Here is a 21062-nt window from a genome sequence, read left to right as displayed (position 1 = left end):
GCAACAAGATTTGATCAGTCGTTACATAACTCTATGCCTCACGCAGAGACAATTTCTCTGGATTCAAGGGTCTGAGTTTAGTCTACACAGAACCCCCTTATTGTATCTTGAGACTCAAAATGCCCAAGTCAGTTCTTCAGACAAGTCCAACAGCTGAAGATACTGAAACTCGATTTACTTGCCCCGAAACCTTTCTCTGAACTGCTCTGTGGGCAACACATGCACGGCTGATCATACATGTGGGGGGCATGTGTGCAGCTGATCATACCTGTGGGGGGCACATGTGCATCTGATCATACATGCGGGGGGGCACAGCACAGGTGGAATTCAATGAGAAATGTGACTTTCCCTCTCTCTGTTTCTTACCAGGAACGTGAGGATCCTCCAGCCCCGTAGGGATTTTCCACTGATCCACTTGCAATTTCAGGGCATTTACTTCATCAATATCCCCGGGGACCCTAAAAAGAGAACCAGTCACACCACTCATTGTAGCTCATCTAAGAGAAACGTTCCTTGTACCCCAAAAGTTGCTTGTATGACCCTCACTAGCCCCTCCTAGTCAATAATACATATTCATTGTAAGAGGCACTATAAGGGCAATATATATATATATATATATATATATATATATATAACCCCCCCATACCTGAAAATGCCTTCTGTCTGGTCCCCATTTAGTGCCAAGACCTCCTCGGAGAGGCGGGTTTGTACCCAGGGCAGCTGTCGGTCGGGGTACTTGTCCCTCTGCATACTCATGATATCCTGCAGGCCACTGCTGAACATGGAGGGGCTGAACACCGCATTCCTGGCGTGTTTGATCTCTTCAATATTTGGCTTATTCAGGCCCTGGAATGTGCAACACAATAATGAATATCACGTGTTATATGTACCCCCCCCCCCACTGTCACTGCCCTGTCCTTCCCTAGCCATAGGAACCCAATCTCTTATGTTTCTATATGAGCCTAATCATGATGGGCTTCCCTTCCCCAGGACCGGCTCCTGTACCCACTGTATCCCTTATGGCTCCGGGTTCATTTCCCATTGATCCTTCTACTAATACAAATGAGTGACGGCACACCCGGGGCCCCAGGAAGAAAGGCGGGTCTATTAGTGAATATGAATATTTGGGGGGGGGGGTCAGGGCTCTCTGTACAGACACAGTGTAACCCACTTACTGTCACCATTACCCCCACCCCCATATAGAGATGTCCCTCTAATTCAGATACATAAGGTATGTATAGAGGTTACCGGGGTGCACTCACTAGTGATCAGGTGCTACATGGCTGTAATGTTGCCCCCTAATAACCTGCCCCCGGGGCCCCAGGAATTCTGCATGATATCTATGTGCTCTCTGTGTGATGTACAGGACACAGTCACCAGATCTAATGGGGAACAAGCAGGATTTTACCTGAGCCTTTTAGTTCAACACATCACATACAAGACTGGCCAAACCTATTCCTTCTCCCCCAGTCCCCACACCTGCTAATCACTGGCCCTCATTCATGTCCCCAATACCCAGGCCTGGTAATCCCAGTCCCCCAATTATGTCCCCAATCCCCAGGCCCTTCCTGCTATAAATGTGACCTGTTCTCTATCTGTTGGATTCTACACAGAGTTACTGGTGGGTTTAAGGCAAAGATCACACAGGTGGGCCCCAGGCAGGTGTATAATAATATAATAAACCCCATTATGTGAGTGCAGTACTCCCAGCACCCCCTCTAATACTCACACTTACTGCTGGTGCTGGGGGGGGCAGGGGACCCCATACTTATGGCCACACAGTATATATTTGCTTTGCTCAGTGGGTCAGTGGGAGTATTTTTGAGGGGTTCCCTGTTTGTGACGGGGGGCTGGTGCCTGGGAGGGGGCCACAGTGAGCCGCACATGAGATGAGTACAAGGCTGAATACAAGAATAGGGCATGACTGAGAATAATGGTTGAGGGCTATGATAGAGGGGCAATTATTTATTGGGGGGACGGAGAATCTTAGTACCAGAAAGTTCTAATCACAAATAAGGGGTCGTTTATAAGAAAACCATCATTCCCAGTCATTCCCAGTGCAATTGCTGTTGTTTCCATAACTGAGTTCAGCAGTAACATTAACACAACTGAGCCCCCACTTTGCCATTAATCAGACACAATTACACCAAAACATTTCCAAGTCTGGTGGGTGTTATTTTTGGGGGAAGCACTTTCCCATCTAATTGGCTGTAAGAAATCTAAAATGTGGCCCATTGTGTCTGTCACTAAATCAATGTGCCGAGTGTGTAATGTGGGGCCTATAGAATATGTTGCACTCTCTTTAACTTGCCCCCCCCCATTTAACACTACACAAAATGGATTCAGAGGACTGCATTAACCCCAGACATGCCAGTAAGACCATTGCAGAAAATGGATTCAGAGGACTGCATTAACCCCACACACAACAAATGTACCCCCATTGGTTGCTTGTTTGCTCCTGACTCATGGTGCTGTTTGCTGCTATTAGAAAGCAGCTCAGGGATTATACACACACAGGAGAATGAGAGAAGTGAATAAGAGAGGGACAATGAGAACCCCAGCACTGCAGGTAGAAGTGGGGTGTATGTAGATATAAGTGGGGTGTATGTATATATAAGTGGGGTGTATGTAGATATAAGTGGGGTATATGTAGATATAAGTGGGGTGTATGTAAATATAAGTGGGGTGTATGTAGATATAAGTGGGGTGTATGTAGATATAAGTGGGGTGTATGTAGATATAAGTGGGGGTGTATGTATATATAAGTGGGGTGTATTTAAATAAGTGGGATGCATGTAGATATAAGTGGGGTGTATGTAGATATAAGTGGGGTGTATGTAGATATAAGTGGGGTGTATGTAGATATAAGTGGGGTGTATGTATATATAAGTGGGGTGTATGTAGATATAAGTGGGGTGTATGTATATATAAGTGGGGTGTATGTGTATATATGTCGGGTGTATGTATATATAAGTGGGGTGTATGTATATATATAAGTGGGGGTGTATGTATATATAAGTGGGGTGTATTTAAATAAGTGGGGTGTATGTAGATATAAGTGGGGTGTATGTAGATAAAAGTGGGGTGTATGTAGATATAAGTAGGGTGTATGTATATATATAAGTGGGGTGTATGTATATATAAGTGGGGTGTATGTGTATATACGTCGGATGTATGTATATATAAGTGGGGGGGTGTGTATATATAAGTGGGGTGTATTTAAATAAGTGGGGTGTATGTAGATATAAGTAGGGTGTATGTAGATATAAGTGGGGTGTATGTATATATATAAGTGGGGTTTATGTATATATAAGTGGGGTGTATGTATATATACGTTGGGTGTATGTAGATATAAGTGGGGTGTATGTAGATATAAGTGGGGTGTATGTAGATATAAGTGGGGTGTATGTAGATATAAGTGGGGTGTATGTATATATAAGTGGGGGTGTATGTATATATAAGTGGGGTGTATTTAAATAAGTGGGATGTATGTAGATATAAGTGGGGTGTATGTATATATAAGTGGGGTGTATTTAGATATAAGTGGGGTGTATGTATATATAAGTGGGGTGTATGTGTATATATGTCGGGTGTATGTATATATAAGTCGGGTGTATATATATATATAAGTGGGGGTGTATGTATATATAAGTGGGGTGTATTTAAATAAGTGGGGTGTATGTAGATATAAGTGGGGTGTATGTAGATATAAGTAGGGTGTATGTATATATATATAAGTGGGGTGTATGTATGTATATATAAGTGGGGTGTATGTGTATATACGTCGGATGTATGTATATGTAAGTGGGGGTGTGTGAATATATAAGTGGGGTGTATTTAAATAAGTGGGGTGTATGTAGATATAAGTGGGGTGTATGTAGATATAAGTGGGGTGTATGTAGATATAAGTAGGGTGTATGTAGATATAAGTGGGGTGTATGTATATATATAAGTGGGGTTTATGTATATATAAGTGGGGTGTATGTATATATACGTTGGGTGTATGTAGATATAAGTGGGGTGTATGTAGATATAAGTGAGGTGTACGTAGATATAAGTGGGGTGTATGTAGATATCAGTGAGGTGTACGTAGATATAAGTGGGGTGTACATAGATATAAGTGGAGTGTATGTATATATAAGTGGGGCGTATGTAGATAAAAGTGGGGTGTATGTAGATATAAGTAGGGTGTATGTATATATATATATAAGTGGGGTGTATGTATATATAAGTGGGGTGTATGTGTATATACGTCGGATGTATGTATATGTAAGTGGGGGTGTGTGTATATATAAGTGGGGTGTATTTAAATAAGTGGGGTGTATGTAGATATAAGTGGGGTGTATGTAGATATAAGTGGGGTGTATGTAGATATAAGTAGGGTGTATGTAGATATAAGTGGGGTGTATGTATATATATAAGTGGGGTTTATGTATATATAAGTGGGGTGTATGTAGATATAAGTGAGGTGTACGTAGATATAAGTGGGGTGTACATAGATATAAGTGGAGTGTATGTAGATATAAGTGGGGTGTATGTATATATAAATGCAGTTGAGTTGGGGGGCCCTCAGACACCTGGGTCATACTATTTATATGTTATTGTGTTCGGGTTCTGCCCAGGGCACTATGTATATGTATGTGGGGGGTGGGTTGGATTTGGATCTGGGCACTGCTAGGGATTAAAGGCTAAATAGAGATTAATGGCAGGAGAAGGGCCCCCTGGCACAGTGCACTCACCACACATAACAGGCAATGCGGGGGGGGGGGGGGGGGATAAATCTGACAGAGGCTAAATCCCATATAATCCACTGTAGCTTCCCTCCCTCCCTCCCTGACTGACACATGAAAGGGGAGACAGACTCACAGATAATGCAGGGGAGAGATCTGCTAATTAAAATTCAAACAGGTTGCAGAACCAATGAGAATAGGAATTGCTGGTGTGAGCTGGTTACCATAGCGACAACATCCTGACCGCAGTCTATCCAACAGCATCAACTCCCATCACCCTCACGTTCCCCGTTCCTGCAGAGCTGTGCTATTGTACAGAACAGTGGGTGGGGCTTCTATAGTATCGTCCCCCCCCCCCCCAAACTACCTAGACCTGTACCCCAAGAACTGCCACTGAGGGACGGGAGTTGCAATGAGGCCGTCATAGATAATACAGGAGGAGTGTAATAGAGGGGTATGTGGGGGGATATGAGAGAGAGAGATTGGGGGAAATACCTTTTTGGCTCCCAGTAGGGCGGCTCTCTGCAGCTTGCGGTAACAGTACTTGGCATACATGCTTATTGCCACCCCTGAAATAGAGAGAAACACTGTAAATAGCCATGTCCCATCCCTCACACTCACACTCGCACTCACACTCACACTCTCATTCCCCCTATGACAGAGACTCAGGTGAGTGAGAAAAAGCTGCCGACTGGAAGATGCCGGGATCATAGAATTGTTTCTATTTGCAGGTTCGCTGGGTTTATATAATATTAACCTGATGATATTCCCCATCCCAGTTAAATCCATGTAAAGCCTCTCCAGTCGGCACTGAGCCAGACATTATGGAGCTTTCAGATAAAGAACCACTGATGTGACTGGAAATGCCCCCGACCCACTCACTGTCAGTACTGGTCATTGGGCCACCAGCAATGGCTCACCAATGTATGACCGGATGAGGCCCCAGTTGGCAAGCCATAAAGCAAGACTGAGCTGCTGTTTAGCTGCTGTGCCAAATAACACTGCAAGGATAAAGGAAATCCTCGTTGTACATTAAGAACCATTGTCTGATCCAAATTCAACCTCTGCTGTGTCAGTTGAGCAGAAACATTCTCATTGGCTCCTCCCACTGTCCAAAATACAAGAGATTAACATAAAGAAAAGAGCAGTAACCCGGCAATGGAGCCTGGCACACAATGTGCTACAGTGGCTTCTGAGTGATACTGCTGCAATAATGCATTGTATGTATTTATATAGGAACACAAATATAAGTCACACACACAGGGATATTAATTGCTGGGAGCTTTAATATAAAGTTAGGATGAGGTCCCGGACACAAAAAGCTTACAATCTATTAAGAAGAGGAGACAGAGAGAAAGAAAATGGGAAAGAAATGACAGTGCTAGTGAAGTTGCAGGGAGTTGGCAGGGAATGTGACAGATAGAAGCCACAGGCGGCAGTTAGAGGGCAGAGACACATGGGCAAATTTACTAAAGGACGAAGCGCCTAACGCTAGCGTGAATACGCCAGTGTAGCGCATTTTCGTTAATTCGCTGATTCACTAACGAACACGGGCATAAATTCGCTAGTGTTACTTCGCACCCTTACACCTGGCGAATTTGCGCAACGGACGTAACTACGCAAATTCACTGACACGCGCATTTTTCTGAACGCTACCTTTTACGCTAGACTTCCTTCGCCACCTCAGACCAGGCGAAGCGCAATAGAGTAGATAGGGATTGCTTCAAAAAAAGTTACAAAATTTTCTAAGTCCCAAAAAACGCTGGTGTTTTTTCTTTTTTTATGGGTGATAGGCTGAAAAAGATCGAAAATTTTTGGGGCTCCCCTCCTTCCCCCCTACATTTCCTAACTCATGGCACCTTAACTATACAGTGGGCACATGTGTAGGGCAAAATAAAAATGTTATTTGCTGTTTTGAAGGTTTCCCAGACTTGTGTAGTGATGCTACATATTCCTCCATTGTAACTTCAATTTGGCGCCGTATGCAAATTAACCATCGCTAGCGTAACTTCGCTTTGCTTGGCGAATAAACACTAGCGCAACTTCGCAACCTTATGCCTTCCCTGAGCGCAACTTCGGATTTTAGTGAATTTGCGTAGCGCTGGCGAAAATACGCCTGGCGAAGTGTGGCGAAGCGGACGCTGGCGCAATTACGAATCTTAGTGAATTTGCCCCACAGAGAGGTGTGAGATGTGATTAATGGGATCATTGCATGCAGTGTAAGGCACCAGTCAGCAGAGGGAGCCCTACACACATCATTTATTGTGCCGGTCGGACTAAATAACTCCTAGAGGTTTTACCCACAATGCATTATTCTTTCCCAGAATCCCCGCACAATCGCTCCATCACTAACAGGCATGACATTTGCTGCCAGTTAGAGGGAAGAGACAGGTCGGCACTGGCATGTAAATCACACACACAATTGGGTGCAACTTGTGAAGGGACACAGGGGTGCAGATGTACTCGGATATATATATACTGTATATATATATATATATATATATATATATATATATATATATATATATATATATAAATACAGAGGGTGTGGCCCATCAGTGTACCATAAACCCAAATCCCTGGCCCCTGTATTGATTGGCAGCCCATAGGCTGAGTCCACTAGTAGCAAATAGGAATTAGTCCGAGGTCAGATGAGTCTACAGAGTCAGACAGTGACACAGTTGGTGAGTAGAGAAGGTTCCAGCTGTTGTGCACTGGCCATTCTGGCTGCACTGGGGGTGACTCCTGGGGTCCCTGCAATGAGTTTTCCCTTCAGTGCCCCCTGCCTGTGCCCACACTCGCGGGCTCATATCTGAGTAGCAGCTGCCAGTGGAACATTAGGAAGCAGAGAATCAGAGATCAGATGGATGTAAATACTGGGGAGGATCTTATAGTGTATGGGCAGATTTAGTCTGTGGGAAGATTAAAGGGCAACTCTGCCAGCCATTGTACAAGGACAACTCGCTGCTGATATCCTGTGGTGCATTTAAAGGGGAACTCTGCCCCACTTATTAGTGAACTGCTTAAAGGAGAAGGAATGGACCAAGACAGTTTATTGGCAACAGATTAGCCACAATAGTGCAAGCTAGAATGCTATATTTATTCTGCAGAATACTTTACCATACCTGAGTAACAGCTCTAGACACTGTCTGTGTTTGTTTAGGATAGCAGCTGCCATTTAATCTTAGTGTGACATCACTTCCTGCCTCAGTCTCCCCTGCTCACTCAAGGCTCTGAGCTCAGATAACAGCAGGGATGGGAGGATAGAGAGAGGAACAAACTGAGCATGCTCAAGCCCTAGCCCTGGAGGTTTAAGCTGAAAACAGGAGTCTGATACAGAAGCCCATGAGTACACAATAGAAGGAAAGAAATGTGATGTTTGACAGAGGACTCAGAGCAGCATTACTTTGAGGGGTTACTGGTGTATTTATATAGACCTTTCTGATAAAGATTACTTACTTTTAGCCTTTCCTTCACCTTTAAAGGAGAAGGAATGGTCCAATCGATGAGAGGTGCCAAATGAGAGGACTGAAATCACTTACCTGAAACTCCGGCCTCACCATGAACACAGATCACACTGCCCCCCCCACATAGACCAAAACAACCCCCCCCCCACACACACACACAGATGAAGCCAGTTTAAGTGTCGGGCACCAACGCTTGGGCACAGTGCCATCCAATAAAGTTGAATAAGAGAATTCTGTGACAAAGCCACTGTTTGAGACTTAGAGGGGCCACACAACAAAGGGTTAGTTTGTAAGGGGTTAAGAAAATGGCTAAGAACCAAAGTAATAGAAGAGCAAGAAGCAAGTTTGGACAAGAGGCTCATTAGTAGTTACAGGACCAGGCGTTGTCCTTGTATTTATGACCAAAGGCACAAAGTATCCAGTCCATTGTTTCAGCTTTAATCTGCTTTTAATGCTCTGCAGCTATGCCAATGTGGCCCCGTGAGAATACTTCCTTTGGGTGAGTGTATTCATTTGAACCTAGTAATCCAGAACTACTGTACTTCCTGCTTCTGGGCTGCTCTCTTCCCTGTGGTCAGGTAGTGGAAGGGCTATAGATATAGAACTCAGATTATCTGTACTTCCTGCTCCTGGGCTGTTCTCATTCCCATGGTCAGACAGGGGACGGTATATAGAAATATAAATATAGAATTCAGATTATCTGTACTTCCTGCTCCTGGGCTGTTCTCATTCCCATGGTCAGGCAGGGGACGGTATATAGAAATATAAATATAGAATTCAGATTCTCTATACTTCCTGTTCCTGGGCTGTTCTCTTTGCCATAGTCAGGCAGGGGGTGGTGCATAGATATATAAATATAGAATTCAGATTATCTGTACTTCTTGCTCCTGGGCTGTTCTCTTTCCCATGGTCAGGCAGGGAAAGGGGAATAGATTCAGAGCTGTCAGTCCCTGTATTCCCTTCCCCTAGGCCCTGTATAATGATCATGGTTAATGTATAAATGGGTCTGTTAGTAAAGACCATGGGTAACCTTTCACCCCGGGCCTGACCAAGCAATAGAGAGAGGCCTGGGAGAAGGAAGAACAGAATTACACTGAGGTGGGGGGAAAGACTCACTTAACCAGGCTCTCATTTGGGCCTTTCTCTGCCAATAAGCATTGAGCCCCAGTACAATGCAGCACTGGCTGTGGGTTAGTAGATATGTTGTGCTATCTGGTCACACACAGGGAGAGTTGTAGTTCAGCTGAGAATAACACAGAGCAGAGGAGCAGGCTGGAAATTGTTATAGGGGGAGCTGAATGGACCCTACCATCATGCTCTTCAATATAAGACTTTGATTTCTTTCGGACTTTGCATTTCTTCTTATTGTTCCTTTCCAGAAGATCTTTAATGTGCAGATTCACTGGGAAACAAACAGAGGCATGAACACCAGCAACACACACAATGGAACACACACAATGGAACACACACAATGGAACACACACAATGGAACACACACAATGGAACACACACACAATGGAACACACACAATGGAACACACACCCAGAGTGGGGCAAATTGTACCCCAGACACACCAACCCTAATACACCCCAACCAACCCTCTACTGCACGATACACTATAATGTGTCTATATAATAGATCTATGTATAATGTACAGCAAGGTCCTTGGGTGGATCTGGTAGTTCTCATCCAATCATGTTTAGGGACAGGTATAATAACATAGTGCAGTGTAATGGGATAAATGCCCACGTGCCACATCACATGCCACACACAGTATTATTCTCACCAGTCACACTGGGGCCCCGGGATCTAATTAATAAGCGCAGCATCTTGGCAAAACCAGTCAATCCAGTTGCCATTGTATTCTGAGCTCCCTCTATAGAATATCACAGTCTGCTCAATGCACCTCCCTAATTACATTCCGGCCCCTCTCACACTAATCCACACTAACCCACGTTGCTTTAATCCCCCAAAACTCTCAGCTCCAGTAGTACAATGAACCCCCCTCCCCATAATCACAGGGGCCCAGATTAGAAAATGGAATTCCACTGAGTCACATTCATATACACACTCACTTGTCACTGCAACAGTCTTACTAGCACACTGCTACTGCAAACACACACACATGATCCATTACACACACACATGTGATCCAATACACACACATGATCCATTACACACACGTGATCCATTACACATGTGATCCATTACACACATGATCCATTACACACACGTGATCCATTACATACACATACACGTGATCCATTACAAGCACACACGTGATCCATTACATACACACGATCCATTACACACACGTGATCCATTACATACACATACACGTGATCCATTACACACACGTGATTCTTCACACACACAAGTGATCCATTACACACACGTGATCCATTACACACACAAGTGATCCATTACACACACGTGATCCATTACATACATGTGATCCATTACACGCACACATGATCCATTACCCACACATACACGTGATCCATTACACACACACGTGATAATAAAGTACCCCCTCCTGTACAATATAAGGATACTGATCATTTAAGAGGCAAGGTTTGTCCAACCATCAAATCAGTGCTAGCATTGCTGGGCCAGATCCAATTTAGTGAGATAACCCAGCTGAAGACTGCAACAGAACCTTGCCCCAATGTGCCAATCATACTAACTGTCAGTTCCATTCAGTCCTGCAACAAACAGGGGAAGGGATCATTATAGTGCCAACATATTCTGCAGCTCTGTACAGAGAGTATCACTCCCATCAGTCCCTGCCCCAGTGATTTTACAATCTAAGGCCACTATCACATCCCCATCAATCTCTGCCCCATTGAGCTTACAATCTAATGTCCCTATCACATTCCCATCAATCTCTGCCCCAGTGATCTTACAATATAAGGTCCCTATCACATTCCCATCAGTCTCTACCCCAGTGAGCTTACAATCTAATGCCCCTATCACATTCCCATCCATCTCTGCCCCAGTAAGCTTACAATCTAATGTCCCTATCACATTCCCATCAATCTCTGCCCCAGTAAGCTTACAATCCAATGTCCCTATCACATTCCCATCAGTCTCTGCCCCAGTGAGCTTGCAATCTAATGCCCTATCAGATTCCCATCAATCTCTGCCCCAGTGAGCTTACAATCTAATGTCCCTATCACATTCCCAGCAGTCTCTGCCCCAGTGAGCTTACAATCGAAGGTCCCTTTCACATTCCCATGAGTTCCTGCCCCAGTAGAGATTATGATCTTAGGCCCCTATCAATTTCACACAATTGGAGATAATAAACTGCCTGTATGTTTTGGGGTATAAAAAACCAGAGTACCCCGCAGCAGCCTCACTTATTCACTCTGGGTTTGGGAAAGTTCTGATGACTGCACCAAACTATCATTTTAACCCTCTCCCTGATTCATCTTTTCGTAGGTTCCTCCATCGAAACTGCATTACTCAGCATGTGAGTCTTTACTGCGTCCTGTGTTTCACAACAGAAAATAACACGTATTGGCCACATTGTGGGTGGGTTGTCCATAGTCTCTCACCTTTGATATTTTGTAATTATAACCTGAAAACAAAAGAGGCCAAGTGAAGGCCCCAGAAGAACTCAGACCCAGAATGGTCCAAGAAAGGGAAAACAGCAACAGATGCAAAGTGTGGCCTCTTACCTTTAGTGTCATTCACTGGATCCATGTGCCTATAAATATATCCTTCCAGGTAAGAGTGAAATTTTGGGGTAGGAGGGAAAAAGGCCAGACAAATAGTTATTAATTCCCAGCCCAGAGCCAGACTCTCGTAGCGAAAGTTCTCAGTGGTCTGCCGGCACAGCTGGATATAGAGCTCGTCCCTCAGACCCTGCATGCTCCAGCCCTTGGTGGCAATCTCTAGCCCCACGCTCAGTTGGTCGGACTTGGACCTTCGGTCACCCATATACATCTGGATGAGTTTAAAGATCTCACAGGCCTCCTTCTTGACGTTACGGTCTGAGGTCATGATCATGGGCTTCTTGATGGACTCGCTGCTCCACGACAACATGTTGGCAATCGATACTTTCCGTCGGAAGAGCCCCTGGGTGTGTTTGTTGAAATGTTTTGAGGCCCAGTTCTCAATGTCCGTCTCAGAAGAAGGCTTCCTCAGGGTGAAGGTGGGGAAGACACAGCTGGAGCTTGGCATCATGTTCCGATTGTTCCGGCTGTTCTCAAACTGAGCACAGGCACCAAGGTCTTCAGACTAAGGGAGAAGAGAAGTAAATCAATCACTGCAGTCACACAGTGTATCACATTATTGTCTCTGTTGCATTAAATGATCAACAAGAACACAAATTATTATGATCGGTTTGACTGATTAAAAAATCTGGGTTTTATTGCAATGACGTTTCTATCAGGTCTAAGTGATAGAAATGTTCTGTTCTTGAGGTGTTCTGTTGTCTAAACAAAAGTGTGACACAAGAATAAAACCAGAACCAAGCTTTGGAATTGTAAGAATCTGTAGGAAAGAATTAATATTTGAGATAGAATGTGTGGATAGAATGGTGGGAATTTGTGGATAGAATGTTTTGGATGTGTGGGATAGAATGGTGGGAATGTTTTGAATGTGTGGGATAGAATAGTTGCAATTGTTGATAGAATGGTGGGAATGTGTGGATAGAATGGTGGAAATGTTTTGAATGTGTGGGATAGAATGGTGGGAATTGTTGATAGAATCGTGAGAATGTGGGGATAAAATGGTGGGAATGTGTGGATAGAATGGTGGGAATATGTGGATAGGATCATGGGAATGTGTGGGTAAAATTGTGCGAATGTATGTGACAAAATGGTGGGAATTGTGGATAGAATGGTGAGAATGTGGGGATAGAATGGTGAGAATATGTGGATAGAATGGTGGGAATGTGTGGATAGAATGGTTTGAATGCGTGGGATAGAATGGTGGGAATTATGGATAAAATGGTGAGAATGTGGGGATAGAATGATGGTGGGAATGTATGAATAGAATGGTGGGTATGTGTAGATAGAATGGTGGGAATGTGTGGATAGAATGGTGTGAATTTGTGGACAGAATGTTTTGAATGTGTAGGATAGAATGATAAGAATGGTAAGAACATTGGGGAAAGAGCATGGTTGGAAGAGGATGGTTTGGGCGTGTGAGAATCAAAACCTGTGATATGACATTGACGAACTACTAATGAACAGAAGCAAATTATATTTTGTGGCAGTGAAGGTAGAAGCTGATGGGATTTATTTGCATGAGAAGTGATGTGAATGCTGGAGCATGTGAGTATGGGAATAATGAGAGGAGCACATGAATGGAAGATGAATAATTAGGCCAAATGGTTAATGAGAGAGAGGGGATGAAGTAGGTGAATGAGAAGGAATTAGGATATTATAGGAAAATACAGAGAGAAGAAGGGGCTGTGATTCCACATATTAAATTAAAGGCACATGAATAGAAAATACGGGCAATGACGCTCTCATACTGCAGGACAAGGAGGGACAGATGGGGGCCCAGAGAGTGTTAATATAAATCCGTGGGAATGATAATTAATTGGATTACTCAGCATTTTTACTGCTACTAGAAAATGTCACATTTGTACATTAATCTGCCGACGTTTATGCAGATGGAGCCGACAGATTAAATAAAGTGTATTTAATAAAAACATTTATGCCAATAATATGGAACTTCAGTTTATACAGAATTCCTCTTGTTTCTGTAGTGCTGCACTATACATTTTATGTTTTAGTTTGTATGCCCAGAAGGCCACTTGTATGCCCAGTAGCTCTCTTTCCTGCTTTACTGACTGCACCGGCTCATTTGCCCCCTGGTACCCATGGGATAAATGTACCAGCGTCACTTGCACCTTGCACATACATACTGGCATTGGGCTAAACCACCACACATCACAACATCAGACTTATGTCTAGAACTTCCTTCAGTGGGGGAGAAATATGGACACATTCCTTGGAGTACAAAAATACAAGGGCCCTGCAGAGTAGTAGGTAATCTAGTAGGGAATAGTCCATACAAGATGATGGAACTGGTGGACAAGGTGGAAATAGAAGGACAAGCTGGAGACAGTATGATGTAATGGGGAAAGCAGGGCAAGATGGAGACAGTAGGGCAAGATGGTGGATATTAATCAAGGTGGAAATAGAAGAATAGCATGGAGACAGTATGGGAAGTAGGAGACTAACGCAAAATGATGGAACTGGGAGTAGGTGAAAATAGGGTTACTGAAGACAGTAGGTTGAGATGAAGTGAGCAAGATAGGAGAACTGAGACAATAGAGCAAGATAGGAGAACTGAGACAAGGTGAAAAAAGAAAGACAAGATGAAGATTCAGATGGAGAGAACAGGGCAAGATAGAGATAATAGAGCAAGATAGGAGAACTGAGACAATAGAGCAAGATAGGAGAACTGAGACAAGGTGAAAATAGAAAGACAAGATGAAGATTGAAATGGAGAGAACAGGGCAAAATAGAGATAGAGCAAGATGGTGGAACTGAGACAAGGTGAAAATAGAAAGACAAGATGAAGATTGAAATGGAGAGAACAGGGCAAGATAGAGACAATAGAGCAAGATAGGAGAACTGAGACAAGGTGAAAATAGAAAGACAAGATGAAGATTGAGATGGAGAGAACAGGGCAAGATAGAGACAACAGAGCAAGATAGGAGAACTGAGACAAGGTGAAAATAGAAAGACAAAATGAAGATTGAGATGGAGAGAACAGGGCAAGATAGAGACAGTAGAGCAAGATGGTGGAACTGAGACAAGGTGAAAATAGAAAGACGAGATGAAGATTGAGATGGAAAGAACAGGGCAAGATATAGATAGCAGAGCAAGATGGTGGAACTGAGACAAGGTGAAAATAAAAAGACAAGATGAAGACAGTAGCTTGAGATGGAGAGAACTAATAGATAAGAGAGGCAGTAGGTACATTTAAAAAAAAACCTTTAAAAAAGATAGAGGCAGTAGGGCTACATGGACACTTGAGGACATGGGTGGGACAGTAGGTCAAGAAGGAGACATTATGGCAAGATAGACATGGTGGAAAGACAGACAAGACAGAGACACTAGGGCAAGATTGTAGAACTGAGACAAGGTATATTGTAATGATATATACATGATTAAGATTTAATTATACAGCTTCTATTGTTCTTCTTTAGAACTGACAACCCTAGAGATAATATGTGTCATTTAGCCTATAACAAAGATGTTTCTCCTGATTGTGCCCTACGTTGCACCTATGGGGCAATCTCATTGTGCAGCCATAAGAAATCATTTCCCTTTAAAGAGGAATTGGCCATTGAATGTGACAGTGCAGACTTGGTCACGCTCTGTTAGAGGCACATTTCCATGTAATGCAGCAGGATGGAGAAGCAATCAGGCTCGGCATCAGTAGAGAATAGAGAATATATAATCTGGCGACACAAGCTAATGGATATCCCATGCGGGGGCGATTCTCTTGCACATCATTAAATGGAAAGCTCTGAGAACCAGTGCCATGATTAAGGAACTACTCCCACCTCCAAGGCATATCTGGAGTTATTATACATAAAACCAAACTCCACACTACATTTACCCACTACAGGACTGTTCAGTGGGTCCACAATGATTCATCCGAGTCCACAGAAACTTTCTCCATCTGAACCCAAAGTCCCTCTCTGAACACTGTCAAGCTGCCCCTCCAACTAACGCCTAACTAAAGGGTCTGCTACGTAGACTTTCAGCCATTAGATACCCAGGCTAAGTGACAGCTCATTGGCCAAGTGATGTTACATTGGGAGGATGAAGGTCGCCAGATGCAGGGTGGGATGGTGCCTTTGTACACACAACAGACCCTACACTGGGGCCTGGAGGACTAGGGTCATGTATTGGTACCTGTAACACAGTGAGATCAATAAAGCTGTGGTTAAACCTGAAGGCCCAGTGTCTTTGATCAGCCTCAGTAACTAGGTGACAGTTGCCCCTGTGCTATCATTGCTGCTTGTGGGCTGATCCCCCAATGAGGGATAATTGTTTTCTGGCCTAGTGACCGTTAATCATTCAAAAAGGGGGGGGGGGTGACTTCTCTCATGGACACTTCCTGAAATAATCATTTGTGCACATTCCCTTTCCCCTTGAGTCTCTCACAGCTTGTGGCCCAGTGATGTTCTGCAGAGATATGTGGGCAGGAGGACAGCAGGCAGGAGCTGGAGGCTGTGTGAATCAGATGGCACCAGGCTGACTGGAGATTTATTAACACAGGGGACAAAAATGGCAATGAAAGAGAAAAATGTTTTGAGAGAGATTGTCTTGTTGGGTGCAGATGTCTTATCCTTCTATATACAAGAGTCAGATTTCAGGGCCCATACAGGCAATTTACTAGCCCGCATTTATTCTTATGTGTTTCCTTGGTCTCCCTCCTGCCTCTCCTCTGCTGCAGTACGCATTCCCAGAATCCTCTCCTGTACTTATGGGTCCCCTCTCCTCTGCCACAGTATGCATTCCCAGAATCCACTCCTGCACTCCTGGGTCCCCTCTTCTCAACAGACAGAGTATGCATTCCCGTTTGCACGTCAAGACCCCAGTCTGTAGGCCCAGCATGCATGCCCGTTGCCCAGACGTCTCCCCCTAAGCACAGAATGCATGCCAAGACCCCTCTCCTTAGCCTACCACAGAATTAGAATTTCATAGTTTAGGCAAAAGCTGATGCCCAGAAAAAATCTTTGGCAACTATGCATAGCCAGACCTCCTTAGGGATGGTATACATGCCTCTCCTCAGGCAAACTATACATAACATGACCCCCCTCCTAAGTATGTGTGCCCAGACCTCTATCCGTAGGCGAGAGCTAATGGCATTCCAATCTAAACCACTCACTCAAAAGTGCTTGGTAGTTCCACTGTTACTTGCCCCATTCCCTGGGGCACTAATTCAGGGCAATATTCCACCTGGCTGCAGCACATTCCTATATAAAGATAATAAGGCACAGGCTGACAGACTGCATGGTGCTGACATTACTGTGCTGGTGGCAGTACCCAGCTCCCGGGGGCATTCATTGGTACTGTGCCTAGGAGCTACACATGGCACCCTTATACCATCTGCCAGGCCTACTTGGCACTGGAGAAATGTGAAACGTTAAAGAGGGCAACTGTGGGCTCAGGTGTTCCATTTAGACAGGCAGCACTAGTAAATTCTCAGCCATTTAATAGATCATTGGGGCAATACGATCTGTTGGTAATTTATAGTTCCCAGACACAGAATAAAGACACGGTACTTGTTCTCTGATTTCAGTCCGATTCCTCTCCCCCCCGGGGTCTGTACAGGCACTTTATATACTGATCCCTCCACCCCACATGGTAACAAGATTAAAGACATACATATGCAAATAAATATGGCTTTCTGGATGGAAGAACTTTTCTACAAACTATACGTTAAAATAAAGCCTATAATAAAGTGCTTCCCTATAGGGGCTGGAACATTACCTGAGAGGGGTGCAAATATGGCTCAGGAGATGCCAGGTTGGTCTGAACTGACACACTTTTCTCCAGTAGTATCTGAGGGAACCCCAGCTTCTCAAAGTTACTCCTCTTCCAGTGTTTGCTGTCCTGTTGTGCAAGTGCCTCGTCCTCACTGAATGCTCTAACAACAGGGCCTGGCATGGGCAAAGGCACGGCACCATCACTCTCATAGCCAGAGCCATCTTTCTGTGAGTCCCAGCTGCTCCTCTGTTTCATGTGGAAATGGGCTTGCTGAGCTTCCCAGGCTAATCTGGCTTGGGCCAGGAAAGCTTCCGGGGAATTGCGGCACATGTCTGATTCTGATGACCTGCTCTCTGTCCTACACATCAAAGGTCTGTTGGGCATGGATGAAGGTCTTTCTTCAGCCATTCCTTGCTCACTATATGTCTCCCTTTCTCCAGACACTTCACAAGGAACGGTATTGGGTTCCAAGGACAATGAAGGTTTTCTGCTTTTCCTTTTCCTTGTGTTTGGGGAGTATCCAGTGGAAGACATGGTGTCCTGCTGACTGGACCAAGACATGGAATCGTCTCCATGATGTTGTGGCTGGTTGTGTCGCACATCAGAACCTTCCATGCTACTGTAATCTCCAGATTTCACCTCTAGTCGCTGCTCCCTCATATAGGGAGGGTTGTGCTGCAAGGAGTAAGAGCCCCCCATTGTATTTGGGGTGTATTTATGTCTTACACTTGTTTTCATCTTTGGGCTTGAGCCAGACTGTTCCACATAGACAAGTTGCCTCACATATTCCTTTCCAGCAGGGCTATAATCCAGGCTCATAAACCTGTCCGAGCATTTCTGTTTGGTCAGGACTAGTTGCTGGTAGGGAGAGTTGGAAGATTGCTTGGGAGACTGCAGATATGTATGTGGCTTGCGAATAGGTGACTTCTGTGGGGACATGACTCTGTAATTCCCACTGGCATCATACTGCATCTCCATTGGGGGCTCATCATAGATTGGGGACTGGTATTCCATGGGAGGTTCTTCATAAAGCGGAGGCTCATAAGCGTAACGGGGAGAAGAAGGCTGAGACTCACTGGAGTGCTTTCTATGCTGGGACTGTAGGGAACAGAAAGAATCCCCTCTTCCAAGTAAAGGAGAGCAGCCCCCAACATGATCCGCCCTTTTCATATACGGCGAGGGCTTCCTCTCAGGGAAGAAGACGGTATTATCCGAATCAGCAGAGAAGGTGTGGATAATGGGAGACGGCTGCCCTCCTGAGACCTTCCTGGAACGGGTCCCTTGTGGGTTGTCTATAGTGTAGCCATTGCCTTGTTGCATCAGGAAACTGGGCTCACGGTCTGTCACTTTAATCAACATTCTTTCTTTGGTCCCCGAATTCCACCTCAGCGATGATGTCCTGTTCCAAAGAGAGAAGGAAACAGAATACATTTATTTCTGCTCTTTTTGGCACCAAACAATTGACATTCAACTGGTTATAAATGCCTGGTCACTGGGCATAAAGTTTGTCACCCTACATACATATGTGTCCACACCATGCTCATTTACAGGTGTATGTGTGTGCCAGTGTGTGTGGCAGTATATAAGTACTCAGGTGTGCCATTGTAAATATACATGGGGCACATGGTTACACGGGGAACTTGTGTATTATAAGGGATAATGTACCCCCTACTGTAAATCGTAAGGATATTAGAAGTCACTGAGGGGTTGTTCTGTGACCATATAAAGGCACAAGGCTGCAGGCTGAGTTATACAGGGAACTCTGAGTATCACTCATGTATTATAATGGATAATGTACCCCCTACTGTAAATGATAAGGATATTAGAAGTCACTGAGGGATTGTCCTGTGACCATATAAAGACACAAGGCTGCAGGCTGAGTTATACAGGGAACTCTGAGTATCACTCATGTATTATAAGGGATAATGTACCCCCTACTGTAAATGATAAGGATATCAGGAGTCACTGAGGGGTTGTTCTGTGACCATATAAAGACACAAGGCTGCAGGCTGAGTTATACAGGGAACTCTGAGTATCACTCATGTATTATAAGGGATAATGTACCCCCTACTGTAATGATAAGGATATTAGAAGCCAGTTCATGTGGATCACAGCAGTTGATATATACATTACAAGGTAAGGAGCACAGTGCTGGTGCCAGAGAGAAGGAGAGGAAATGCGGGTCCCAGCACCCACAGGCTCATACATTGGGGCCAGGCGTAAAGTTAAAAAAAACATGGTGGCCTGCGTCTGTTTTTTGCACTTTGCCCTAGGAGCAGCGAGAGCACAGGGTTCCTGGTCCTGTATTGGTTATTGGGGTATATGGAGGACCTTGTAAGCGGCACATGAAACAGAAGGTTCCGTAGGCTCAGTGTTATTCTATATATTGGGAAGTAAGGGACAGATGGTGGAGTGTTGTACCCCAGAGGCAGGTATGAAAGTACAGTAGATGAATGGGTGTGTGGGACGAGTTGATCCCTCCCCATGCGGCGTGCGCCTCTCCGTTAGCTAATTATTGCCTTACACTACTAGAATAAAAATAGCTTCATTACACAAGCAGAGGTGCGACTCTTCCCGGCTCCCAATAAATCTACCGTGGCTACAATTAGCCCTGATCCTGAGCACAAATTCATTTAGTGGTGGGGGTAGTAGTAGGGGTGGATGTAATTGCACAGTTGGTTTAACCCAATGAAAGCCTGATGATCAAGCTGCTTAATAGTGAGGCCTGTATTAATCTTAATGTGATTGCATGGGGAACCACAGCTCAGCAAAAAAATAACCATTGGGGGGCACCAGTATGGAACCCACAATAACTTCCAATTCCCATAGACCTTAGGCTCTGCTAGTTACAGGGGGGCAATGAGATGAGCAAGGTTGTGGCTCGAAAGCCCTAGAAAAATGAGCCAGTAACCCCTTTATAGACCCGGGGAAACAAAGCAAGAGCAAAATAACTACTGTATGTATATAACTATATAACTATAAAGTAGTAACAAATAGTAAATATCCCCAGTCACTGAGATGCTTCCCTGTATAATGTGTGACTCCCTGCACAGCTAGTAATCCCAGCACCTCATTCCCCGTGTCCTTGAAGGTAATAAAGTATGAGGCCAGCGTGCAGGGAAATGCACATCCATCCCAATTACTGGGAATAGTCCCGGCATTATGGAATATCATGCTCAATAAGATGGAGCTAGAGCTGCACCTGGAGTCCAATTTCATACAATCAGCCGCTACTCACACAGTCATATTACTAGTGCACGGATAATAAACATGAGAGTAGTGGGGGCTACACAGTGTGTATGTGGGGTGTGAGGGAAGGTCATGTAAGGTTGGATCTTCTCAGGTCACCCAGACACCCATTAGTAATTAGCTGGAAGGATGATTAAAAAAAAACA

At 44.4% G+C, this 21062-nt stretch overlaps 1 protein-coding gene across 3 annotated transcripts in view; it reads right to left on the bottom strand.

Moving 5' to 3' along the window:
* LOC108718620 (rho GTPase-activating protein 39) overlaps positions 1-21062 on the bottom strand; it is a 50801-nt gene that overhangs the window by 3336 nt on the left and 26403 nt on the right. For 2 of the 3 annotated variants that reach the window (XM_041566704.1, XM_041566703.1), the window contains exons 3-8: positions 17671-19066; positions 11878-12439; positions 9507-9599; positions 5226-5299; positions 647-846; positions 367-458 (exon numbers count right to left, since the gene is read on the bottom strand). In XM_041566704.1, the coding sequence (XP_041422638.1) occupies positions 367-458; positions 647-846; positions 5226-5299; positions 9507-9599; positions 11878-12439; positions 17671-19066 (2417 nt within the window). The remainder of the gene's footprint in view (positions 1-366; positions 459-646; positions 847-5225; positions 5300-9506; positions 9600-11877; positions 12440-17670; positions 19067-21062) is intronic. The other variant, XM_041566705.1, reaches the window with a different exon arrangement.

The sequence above is a fragment of the Xenopus laevis genome, chromosome 6L (genome assembly GCF_017654675.1).
Source record: "Xenopus laevis strain J_2021 chromosome 6L, Xenopus_laevis_v10.1, whole genome shotgun sequence".
In the NCBI taxonomy this organism is placed as follows: Eukaryota; Metazoa; Chordata; class Amphibia; order Anura; family Pipidae; genus Xenopus; species Xenopus laevis.
Note: the sequence above shows the minus strand (reverse complement) of the source record. Positions and strands in the feature narration are given on the sequence as shown.